Source organism: Coturnix japonica, chromosome 3, assembly GCF_054131305.1.
Source record: "Coturnix japonica strain WE chromosome 3, WE-NBRP24, whole genome shotgun sequence".
In the NCBI taxonomy this organism is placed as follows: Eukaryota; Metazoa; Chordata; class Aves; order Galliformes; family Phasianidae; genus Coturnix; species Coturnix japonica.
Genome location: NC_140665.1, coordinates 56,055,965 through 56,068,141, shown reverse-complemented (window position 1 = coordinate 56,068,141; position 12,177 = coordinate 56,055,965). Strand labels below are relative to the sequence as shown.

The following is a 12,177-nucleotide window of genomic DNA, read 5'->3' as shown; positions in this document are numbered from 1 at the left end:
GAGTAGAAAAGCAACATTCACTAAGTAGATGGGTTTTCTCATTTCTTTAAAAAACATTTATGAAACATTAGGCAGTTTTCACCTTAAATTCAACAGTCTACAGGAAAAGCATGTAGGATACTGCACTCATTGCAAGATCTGGGACTTTACACAGATGTGTTCTATGGAAAGAATAAGAAATTTTGGATTATGACAATTCCAGAAGTCTCACAGGAGGGCTACGTTTGCATGAGCGCTTCAGATCAAGGCATCTGTATTATTAATAAAAGAAAACTCTGGTACTCAAAGCATTTAATGCAGATAAAGTGACCCAAATCTTACCTCGAACAATAAGTTGAGCAAAATTTGACACTCCAGAACCTCTCTCTGATTGAGTTACACAGCGGTATAAATCCTGGTCAGTTTTTGTTACCTCTTGCAACTTAAAGGTAGCAGCAAATCTTCTGTGATTTATATTTTTAGTCTGAGCAACTGGTATATCTTCCCCATTTCTTCTCTGAAATAAAAAAAAAGAAAGACCAAAGCAGAGATATCTTGTAAGAATATAATAAGCATTTATCATTGTCATCATACAATAAGTACATTTAAAAAACCCACAACAACAAATGTGTTCACCCTGTGGCATGATTTTTGTGATATAAGAACACAAAATCAAGTCGGGGGGTGAAAAACATGCTCAGGTTTTTGCAGTGACACAAGATTGACTGTACCATACACAACTGCCACTGCTTCGTAGCTGGAACTACCATAGGACAGTCCAGGAGCAGCAGTTGCATTCCCAATAAAAATAATTCAACTTAAAATGAAATTATAATAGATACACTGGATTTATTGTAAATAACAATAATTTAACCAAATCCAGCATTAAGGATTTCAATGGTTTTCAATAGCTCTTTTTCATCAAGCAGACAGCATTCCCTTTCTAATGCTAGCTTTTATCTGTCCAAATTCAATACCTTCTAAAATTGTACCTTTGTTACACTAAGCAACACCTACCTACCTAGAACTAGTTGAAATAAAAAGAGAAGGGAAGAAAACTCTTAAAATATATATAGATATATACGATGTATATCTATTTTAAAAGCAATTATTAAGAAAAAATCATAGCTACCACAAGTCACTGAATAAAATTAATCTGGAGCTGTGGGAAGGAGGACAGGTCAAAAAGCAGAAATATTTTCAGCTCATGAACTTTCTGAATAGACAGCTTTGCTCAGTCACCAGAAAGACGCTGTAATTCCCTTTGTAGCTGAGACCTCTGCTCATGTTTTTAGTTCTAATTGACTCCTGGAATGAGAATCTTCATTGAGGTCTTAAACTCTTAGTTTGCTGCCTCATGCAAGAAGCAGGACTGCTGAGCAACAGAGTTTAATAACCCAACAGCCTGTGGCAAAATGCAAAGGGGAGAAATAGGAAACAAGTTAATGCTGCTCATGTCCTGTGTTGTGGGACATGGTTTAGTGAGAACTATTGGTGATGGGTGGATGGTTGGACTGGGTTATCCTGTGGATTTCTTCCAACCTTGGTGATTCTATTATTCTATGTATATACACCGGCCTCTGTCACAGGCAGGAGTTCTTTGTAACACTTGGGCACTTCATTTCACAGCTAGCACTTGGGATCTTAGCATGAGTTAGTCACTCCCTACATAACTTTGCTGCAGATTAGCCAGGTGTTCAGCACTGCTTCAAACCAGCTAACAGGTATTCACCTTCAGTAGCAGTATGTTTCAAAAAGATCTATGTTATGCTCTGTCACCTTTTTTGTAGCAGACACAAGGATCCTTCCCTTGCTTAAATGCAATCCTCATGTTAAAGCATCAATTTACATTAATATTTCAGCCACTAGTATTCTGCCAGAAACACTGTGCTGTCACCTGCATCAACAGCAGATTTCTTGGTGTGACCTTTCTTCAATTCATCAGGAACAGGAACCCCTGCCAGCTCACCCCACCACTCTCCTTTCTGCTAAGCCAGAAAGGGCCAGCAGTCACCACAGTGCTTGGCCCAGCCCAGGTCATGCTAAGCCAGTGGGGCAGGACCAGGGTCAGTAAGACACAGAGAGATGGAGCATGAGATGCATCTGAAAGGCTCTCAAACAGCTTCTGCCTTAGTCAAAGTCCTTGTTCTGTAACCTTCCAGACTCAGATTAATACATGGACGACACTGGAAGGGTTGTTCACAAGGCATCTGCTTCCTGTGAGAAGGATGAAGGAAGTCTGCTGAGGCTCGCAGGGACTCCTGTCTTCCTGACAGAAAGGCCTTGCTGAACGTCAATAATTAATGAAAATATTAAATCCCAATATCAGGCAAACAAATGGTAATGTTAAAGGCTTTATTTGAGCACTGCTTAAGCTACTGCAAAACTATTTTGCAGGAAAAAGCACCTCTCACTTCATGGAGCTGGCATCTCCCAGTAGGAAAGCCATTTTGTAAAGCAAGATTTTCTTCTAACTTTTCTCCCTCAGTTTTGATTAGGGGCTTAAGCAAGACACAACTCAAACTCTGCAAATGTTGATCTGGTGCCTTGAAGCAACTACAATAAGCAAACTCATAGCACTATTTCCTCTCCTGCTTAGCTGTGCCCCCCACAGTGCACACTTTCCCCAGTGCAGGCAGCCATTCAGGAGATACCAGACTGTTCTGGAAAACACAAACCTGCCACACAATTGTTAATGACCAAGTGGGATATAATTAACAGAAGGCTTATCTTATTGTTAAATATGATGTGATAGTGGAGTTGACAGCAACCCATGTAATGCAATAATTCTTGTTCTCTTGTAAAGGGAAAAATAAACATCAGAGACAGTTTTCTAAAATTAAGGACTCCCTGTAATAAGTCCAGTGCTTTCAATTTCAATGCCACATTCAGCCTGCAGCAGAGAAGCCCATCGCGAAGCTTTATGTGTAAAATTATTTCCCCTCCAAAGCTCTGAACCTGCTTACTTCAGCTAGGCTGCATGCTTCATGTTAGAGATGTAAAAGTGAACTGGGCTACTATATAAAGTTAATTTTAGGGCAATTAATCAAAATGGTATTTAATGAGCTTTACTGTTCTACTCCAACAACAGAACCTAGGATTTATTTATTTATTTATTTATTTTCCATTTACATCAGTGATTTCTGACTGCTTAATCTTACAAGACTCAAAGTGGTTGCTCAAATTGCTCTATATTAGGATTTGTTCCTTGGGAATTCAATGGTACAATTACATCCTCAGAGTCAATTTTCATGTACAGCTTACCCATTAAAATGTTTTTCAGTCATTAAAACCATGAGAAATTCAAACAGTAGAGAGTTCTCACTTAAAAACAAATGTTAAAGAAAATACTTGCATTTATTTCCCATGCGTGCCCCTTACACTGGCAAACCATTAACCAGTCAGAGTTCAGATGCACTGCCACGATCTCTTAATTAAATTCTTCTTTTTAATGTCAGAGCAATATAACTGATTTTAAAGGAGAGAAAAGAAAGGCAGCAGCGCTCTCCGCTTATTAGAGGGCTTCTGGTACATACTGTTTCAATTTATGTCCTGCTCATACTGCACAGAGCTTGAAAACACTGCTCAATTAGGTTTTAAAAATTCAATTTAAAATTAATGTGGAGTTATACTAATAGGTAATGGCTGTACCCTGTGTGATTCTTGGTTCCTCCAGCCCCTTGCTGTCTGATTTGATAACCCCAAATTGTCCATTTAGGAGAGGTCAGCAGCAGTCAGCTCTTCTCCTTTGCTGAAAATAACTGGGCCTTACCATGAACTACAGTCTATAAACACACGATTAAATGAAACATAAGCAGGTGAATAAGCCCCCTTCCTTCCAGCATTCCAGGCATTTAATCTATGACCTTAAATTAAGACTCTACAACTTCACACTTATTTTTAATTTGATAGTAACATATGTTCTATTCTTTTAATTTTCAAGTAATGAAATGAGAGCATATATTTCTTTTAAAAAATCAACAATTAAGGCTATGCAGCTTAAAAAACAGTCACAGGCAAATTAACAATTAGGACATGCCTTAAAATTTCTCTCTTTTTCCTCATGAAAGAATTTAAGTGTTTAATTAACATGAAATTTAATTTTAGTGAGCCTTCCAGAATATATCAGAAACAACCTAACCTTAACATCCTTCTTAATTGGTACAATTAAGGTACTTTGTTAATTTTCTAATACAGACTTAAAACTTACTTCACTTTTTAACTTGAGAGATAGATTAAGGCTTTTTGTTATTTTTTTCGTTGCGTTGTGTGTGTGTGTTTTGTTTTTAAACGCTGATATCATCCATTTCTGTGCTGAAGTTTCCTCTGAATTCTCTTGAACTCTGTTTCATAACAGTAATTTTTATCAGCCTGGACAGCTCAAACCTAACACATCTCTGTCCCTTTCTTAGTGTAAACATCTTAAGTCCACTCCACTGCTAACAACTACAGTCAACCCTGTTTGCTTTCTCAGGCTTTCGGCTGGACCCAGGTATGCCTCCAGAGATCAGAAGATGTCAACATCACGGCTGCAGTGACACACATATCACACACATCACTCTGGCAGCAGCAGCAGCCACCACAGCACACTCACTCACTCTTCCTTGCCTGTACTCCTATTTTCATGCAAAAGAGAACCCAGTCACACACACACACACAGAAAATAAATAAATAAATAAATAGAATTGCGTCCTTGAAAATACATTGTGTCTCCCATCTTATCATCACCAAGGAGTCTGTGATTTAATTCACTGTGTGGCCAGGGGGAGGATACAGTATCTGTGCAGGGTGCAAGAGGAGAGTTCAAGCAACTCTATGCCCAAACGAGAAATCAGAACTTCACCAGAGAACTCCCCAGCACCAGGGGAGTTACACTGAGATGCCTAGAGAAAAAGGGAGTCTGTAAAGGACATAATGGTGTTACACTTTTCTTGTGTGCTTTTACTCATTGTGTACAGACAAAAGTATCTTGCCGTGGATTTGTTTGTTTGGTTGGTTGGTTTTTTGTTGTTGTTTTTTGTTTTTTGGTGTTTTTTATGTTTTTTTGGTTTTTTTTTTTGCAAGAGGAAAAAAAAAGGTTGAATGAGGACAGTTTCAATGTAGCAAGAATAGTTGATGTCAAAAAACATTTTGGTAAAAACTGAGTAACATAAGGGGAGAAAAAAAAGTAACCTAAATTACCATACTTTTAAGATTTTACTTACATGCAGTTGTCAGGCAGTTTTTGACATGCTGAGTGTATGCTTTAACATTCAGAACAAAACTTACAAATACAGAAACAAACTGTAAAGAAAACTATTTGTTGTGATTTTGTGTTTGATTTGTGCCTTGATATTTTCAAATTAAATAAACATACTGCAAATAACAAAGTATGAAATTATCACAAGGTAGAGCACCTACAATAGAGCAAGTGCTACAGTTGTATTCTATTCCCAAACACACATTTTTAGCTAAAATAAATTAAAAATTAAATGCATTTTTAGGTAGAACAAGAGCTGGAAGTATTGTTTAAATTATGTGCCCAGATAGTCCTACCTTTCTCTTAGTATACAATCTTGAAGTAGCATTTTCTTTTCTGTCAGTTTGCTTTTCAAAGAAAGCATGCGATTATGGGTTGTTTCTTTTTCTTCCCCTTTAACTAGGAAACTAATGTAATCAGCTTTAGCTGGCTGGTCTTCCCAAATGCATGACAAAACAAAAAAAGAGTTTCCCATGCACTACACATGCACAGGAAAAACTTTTCCCATGTACACATATACCAAACATTTTGAGGAAAGTACAAGGTTGAATTCTAGATTGCAGTGCCACTTAGAAGAATAGGAAATTACTTCACATATTCTAGTTGCATGCACTTCTGTTAACAAAACTTGTCCTCTTCGAGGTAGTTCAATTTCCCTCCCACTGCACTGAAACCTCCTACGGAAGAAACCAACTGTTATCAAGAAACAGTCTAAATGAGAACCATCTGGTGTCATCAGAAATGGGAATCCTAGACTGTAATAAAATCTACCAGAGAAAGAACAGCAAAATACATTCTTCAGCATCCATGGCCGTCCAAATACAGAAATGAAAACCATGCCTGCTTTTCACCCCCCTTATTTTGAATTTATCTAACATATGCCACACACACACACACACAAATAATAAAATAAAAAATAAATAAAAAAAAAAATTAAAACAACACTTTCCAGAAAGCTACAATGACTAAGGATTGATAGCACCTTGAGCAGAGCATACCTAACTGCAGCATTCAGCCTGCAGATCTAGAAACATAATCTGATTTTGCAGAAGAAAAAAAGAGAAAAAGAAAAACCCACGCACTACCAAGACCAAAATAACACAGGATACTTCCTCACATGCTTCTTAGCAGATGATTTTACTCTTTTCCAAAAGGAAATAAGTATATCAGTATTATATATATATGTATATATATATACATATACACAGACACACATATATATAAATGTACATAGAAGTGTGTATATATATACATACACATATACATACCAGTATTTTTTAAGAGGACAAGTTTTTTATTGCTCTGTAAATCTCATAGTTATTTGAGCAAACTGTTGCATGGAGTACAAAGGTACCTACTACACTTCACACCTTAGAGGAGATGATCTAATGCATGGATAAAGGAACAAAGCTCACAGGACCAGGTCATGGAACTAACTGTCAGTAAATTCCCTCCTAGAAATGCCCTCCAGTCCCACTACAGGGATGCAGCAGCAGCACAGCTCCCAGGCACCTGGTGCTCCAGCCTTGATGAAATCGGTGGCACCCTTACGGAGGACCTACAGGGACAGCAGTCCCAAAGGCTGTAGTGTAAATGATATGACCTGTAGCTATGCAGGCTGGAGGAATTAGTTAATTGGGGCAGAATTAAATTAAAACCAGGAGGATTACAGGATTTGGTGTTGTTAAAAATTAAGATGACTAGGGGTCTAGGGAAAACTGCCATATTTAGCCAAAAGGCTAATAAACTGAGGATGAAGAGAGGGAATTCAGGGTTAAATGACCCTAAAATACCTTTCTGAAACAAACAAATTTGAAGGAGAATATAAAATAAGTTATGAATATTTTTCATTTGTGAATATACTTTATAATCATGTCAGAGTAAACAAAATGCAGGACACAGTAAATTACCAGTCAAACCATTTAGAAGTAGCCTGATGTTATCACTGAGGCAAATGTGTAGGTTAAATAGATAAGCCCCAGTAAAAGGTGAAGCCTATCCTCTGTGTTTCTTTCATTGCTCACTTTCAAAATCATCTTTTCTATAAGTAAAAGTAACAAGTGAAGTTTCCATGCAAGAGTAAAGGAACTTGCATGCTATCTGGCCAATGTTAGTAATCAAGACACAGGTAAGATGACAAATTTTACTAGCATTTTACCAGCTAAGAACAGGTTTGATCAACAGCTGGTAATATTTACTGTCACAAACTTGCATGTGCTTCAGGCAGACACTGATGCTCTGGGTCAGCTGGCCAGAGGCTGGGGCAGCTTCAGAGCAGTTTCCTATTGGACCTCTGCCCCTCCTGTGGCCCCAGCAGGACGCCCTGGCTTCAGATGCTCTGCAGGGCAAGAAGGCTTGACCCACAGACGTCACTTAGCAGAACTGGCAAACGTGACAGCTGACTAAGAACAAAAATGAGACCAAAAGTCTCCATGACAGTTTCACAGCTGAAATCATATGGGTGCTAAAAAGGCATCCAGAAAACACTTTTTCTCAGTTTCCCTTAGGCCACGTCAAAGAAAGAGCACAACAAGGTTTCTTGATCATTTAGCTTACTCAGCTTCCTTTAACTTTCAGGAGTTGTAAAATCTGTGAGAACCAACAAAAAGTATTCTTACAATGTTATAAAACCAGAGAAGAAAGCCTCCAAACACTCAACTACAGCTATATGTTTTCTACCAAAGGACCAAGGCCCACACACGAAACCCTACTGCTGGATAACGATCCATGCCTTCAACTTCTGGACACTGTAAGATGAAAGGAAACATATCACAGAGTTTCTTTCCTGAGAGGAATCACTATCCTTTCATAAAACACAATAATCAGTGCTGCATTCCCGAGCCCTCTGGTTAGAGGCACAGGTTTGCACATACACTCTCCAGTTTAAAATCCTTCCCTGCTGTATTGGTTCTACAGAATGAATGGCCTTAAGGCACCATCAGAGGATACCATCTGCATGTGCTCAGTCCAAATTTGCCTTTAAGTGCCCAGACATACAGTATCTAGCACTGAAAACCACTGAAAGACAGACAAACATTGAACATCAAATTGCACTCTATAGCAACGAACACCACAATCCAAGAACCCAGCAAAAATGGCAGTACAGGCTATGGCAGCTTCCTCAAGAACAGGACCATGATGCGGCAGAGCCGAACAGCCATGCAGATGGTCTTTCATCATCCAGTAACAGTTGGTATTGCTGGGAGGTCAGCCCCACGCCATTGTTGTTCCAGCAATTTGCATTTTATTTTCCATAATGCTTCCTAATTTCACATTTTCAGTTATTACTTTCAGGCAATTGCTTTAATTATCTGTTATTCCGCAAGGAACGACATACTCCTCTGGTGGTGAGAGGTTCTGGATCAGATTCGTTCATGCTGACGAGTCTCTTCAGGGGCAAAAGCAGGATTGACTTGCCAGCCCTGGCAGCCTGAGTGTGGTGGCCTCTTGCCAGCACCCACAGCCCCTGCTGACAGATTGGCCCGCTCACCGCTGCTCCAATGACAATCTGCACAGGATTATCGGGCATATATTAAACTTTTAAACACGTGCACTACCCTTCTGAATTTCAGATTCACCAGAGCAAATGGCATCACTGAAGACCGTGGCAAAATATATCCATCTGCAAAGCCAGAAGAATCCTCTTTCCATAATCCAATGCTACGTTAATGCAGAGCTCAGCAATGATGGATGGACTCATTAGTGCCGCTGTTATCACCATCTGAACCAGGTGCCAAGACATATGGTTTAACAGATGTTCGAGCAAAAAGCTCAATTCTCTGTACTGTGCAAGTGTCCAGTTAAACTGGACATCGATAAGACACTGAAAATCATACTGGGTTTATGAGAATCACAATTGTTCCCAGCTCAGGAAGCAGTTAAACACAGCTTGATTATGCAAAAAACCCTATTGCTCTGATACACCAATCAGATCCACAGAACAAATGCTGAACAATATGTACATTGCTTTCTAGTCTTTGTGTCCCAAAGCGTTATTTATGCTGTTTAGACAATTCTATTTCTGTACTTTCTCAGTAAAGAAACAAAGCTTAAAACCATGGAAGCTATCCTCATACTAAAAAATAATATGGTAAAAAGACCCATCCTCCACGTCTCTTAATGTTTGTACTGTTTTCTCATATATTTAATGCTTAACTTGTATCCATCCTAAAAACAGTATCCACATGTAAAAGTGGTAAAAGTGACTGTTCTTTGCTGACATTACTCCACTGGAATACATGGCCTTTGACATATACACACACACACACCAAAAAATAAAAAAATAAAATTAAAAAAAAAAAATGCAGACATATTTAGAGTAATATCTATACTAATTCAACAAATCAATATAGATAACACAGCAAGGTGCATCAAATGTTGGCAAAAGAAACAATCATTATTCTTTTGGCACTGGAATAGCCTGCCCAGGGACGTGGTGGAGTCACCATCCCTAGCAGTGTTCAAGAGGCTTCTGGATGAGGAGTGAACAGATATGGTTTAGTGGCTTATGGTAATAATGGTGACAGGAGGACAGTTGGACTAGGTGATCTTGTACATCCTTTCCAACCTTGAGATTCTACAATTCTACGATTTTAAGCATCTTCTCATAAAAGACAATTCATATACTTTAAAAAATAGAAGACCAGCAGGAGCATGCAAGAACTGATCTGTCTATTACTTGTTCTATTGCAACTTTTCTGCTAACATGTGCACACTCTTTATGTTCTCTTATCAGAGGAAATTTTCAACAAGTACTACTGCTAATTCCTGAAACTTATAAGACAAAGCACACCACATCATAACAGGCAGAAATGCCAGGTCACTCTGTTGGGTTTGGGGACTCATCTGACAATCCAAATGCTTCAGTGTTTTCAGTGATTAACACCTTGAAGTTGTTTGTGCATGACATACCACACTGGAAATTTTAAGGGAATGTAAAGTAAATAAATAAATAAATAAATAAATAAACCCACAGTACTACATTCAGAAGTTGACGGTAGGCAAAAACAAAATTCAATAAGACCAAATGCATTTCAAAAAGAAAACAAACAAACAAACAAAAAAAGGAAGGATTGTGAAATTATTTCAGAATTTGTCAATAATTTTAGGTTATGAAGAAAATACTTCAGCTCATAGCTGTACAGGACTGAATACTAGATTATGCTGAAAAGGTGAAAAACACTAAATCTAAGCACTGCATTTCTGTCCAGCTCTCACACCTAGTATTTATTTTGCCACGAAAGGAATGCTTCAGATCATCTTGTTCAACCAGTTAAATCTCTTTACCTGCTCAAATATTTGTTTTATATTAGCAAAGTTGACATTTTTAAAGACTTGTGTTATCTTCACTGCTTATCTTTTAATGCCAGAGCTCTGCCTGTCCCCAGCTTTGACCCAGTGGGGCTGCAAAATGCAGGGGTTGGTAGACAAGGTTGTGGAAGGGGCGGGAGAAAAAAAACATAATCTAACAATTAAAAAATAGCAAAATCTACATTAGTGAAGTCAGAAGTTCAATGTTAATTCACATTCATCTGAAATTCTTACAGATATGCATTTATAGAAAGCGAAGTTGATGAAAAGACAGTTATAAAGCATTCAAAAAACAATGCATTGAAATGTGTCTATTTTCATCTATTTGTATTTTCAGTCACACAAAGATATGTGCACTTAATTTATAGTTACAAAGACAAAAATGGAAATGTGCACGCATGCAGATACACAGTGTATTGTATTTTTTTCCCACTGGAAAATTAAAGTTTATGCAGGTCATTAACAATGAGACAATCTACAGCCCAATCTACTCTCAGGTTGTTTAAATCCTTCTCTCTTCCTTGCTCCCAAGCAAACATCCCATGTTCTGGCCCGACATACAGGTAGGTAATTCAGACATGAATCAAGCTAAAAATGAAATTAAACAAAAGACGAGTACACCACCATCACCCTTACAAATCAAACCCCAAAATCTCTTGCCCTCAATAACAACAGCAACAAAATTACACATGCAGACAAAATCTTTTTCTGCCAGATCAGTTTCCTCAACTAACTTAATGGAAAGGTGAGTAAAAGCTCCAAGCTACAAAAGGGTTGAGGAGGGAGATGAGGTCGCTGCAGCTCAGTGCAGCTGGATTGCACTCAGAGACAGAACTAGAGAAAAGAAAACAGAGTGGCTGCTTCTCCCAGCTCTGTCTCACTCCTGAATTTACTTCAAGCCTTGGCTGCAGAGGGCTGGGAAAGCCAGAGAGAGGTAGTAGATTATATAATAGAATCTGTGCCTGCAGAACTCTATTACTTCAATGCAAGCAAATGTTATCTTAGATCATTTCAGATGTAAAAAGTCCCAGATTGTACCTTAGATCTTTAGTTCTCAAACACTGTTTTAATAGCAACCTGTATGCTACTTTATCTTGTCTTTTATTTTTTTTTTCTTTTAACAAGAAAATATCCTTTCTCTTTCAATAAGGACATGACCAAAAGCTATTTTTTCCAATAGAGAATACTTGAAAAATACCTTTGTTTTTTCTTTTTTCATCCCCACATCATTTTTTGTTCTTACAAGAAAAATACATTCCTGGAATGTTTCAGCTCAGGGCTCTCAAAAACAATTACTTAGGCATTTGATTTGATCTGCTGGCTCTTCCTTCCTGGCTATTCACCCTTTATGAATCTCTGGTGTGGTCAAAGGCTAACATGAACCTCTTTCAAATCATACACTTTAGTCTCATGAGGCCCACATATATATTCACCCTGTGTTTTAAGGACGAGGACTCAACTCACTATTAGCTGAGCAAAACAGCTGTATCATCTGTTTAATGATGAATTCAGAGGTAGGAAAGTTCATGATTTGCACTTATGTCAGGAAGGTAAGATGAAGTGCTGGAATAATGAGAGGGAAAGAAAAAAAAATACAGGTCACCTTTAAGTTGGTGAAAAATTGGGATTACTTAAGGGAAAACAAGAAG

General features: G+C 38.1%; 1 protein-coding gene across 1 annotated transcript in view; it reads right to left on the bottom strand.

The window, feature by feature from the left end:
• PTPRK (protein tyrosine phosphatase receptor type K) overlaps positions 1-12,177 on the bottom strand; it is a 392,252-nt gene that overhangs the window by 196,144 nt on the left and 183,931 nt on the right. The window contains exon 7 of the mRNA XM_015858508.3: positions 322-496. Within this exon, the coding sequence (XP_015713994.2) occupies positions 322-496 (175 nt within the window). The remainder of the gene's footprint in view (positions 1-321; positions 497-12,177) is intronic.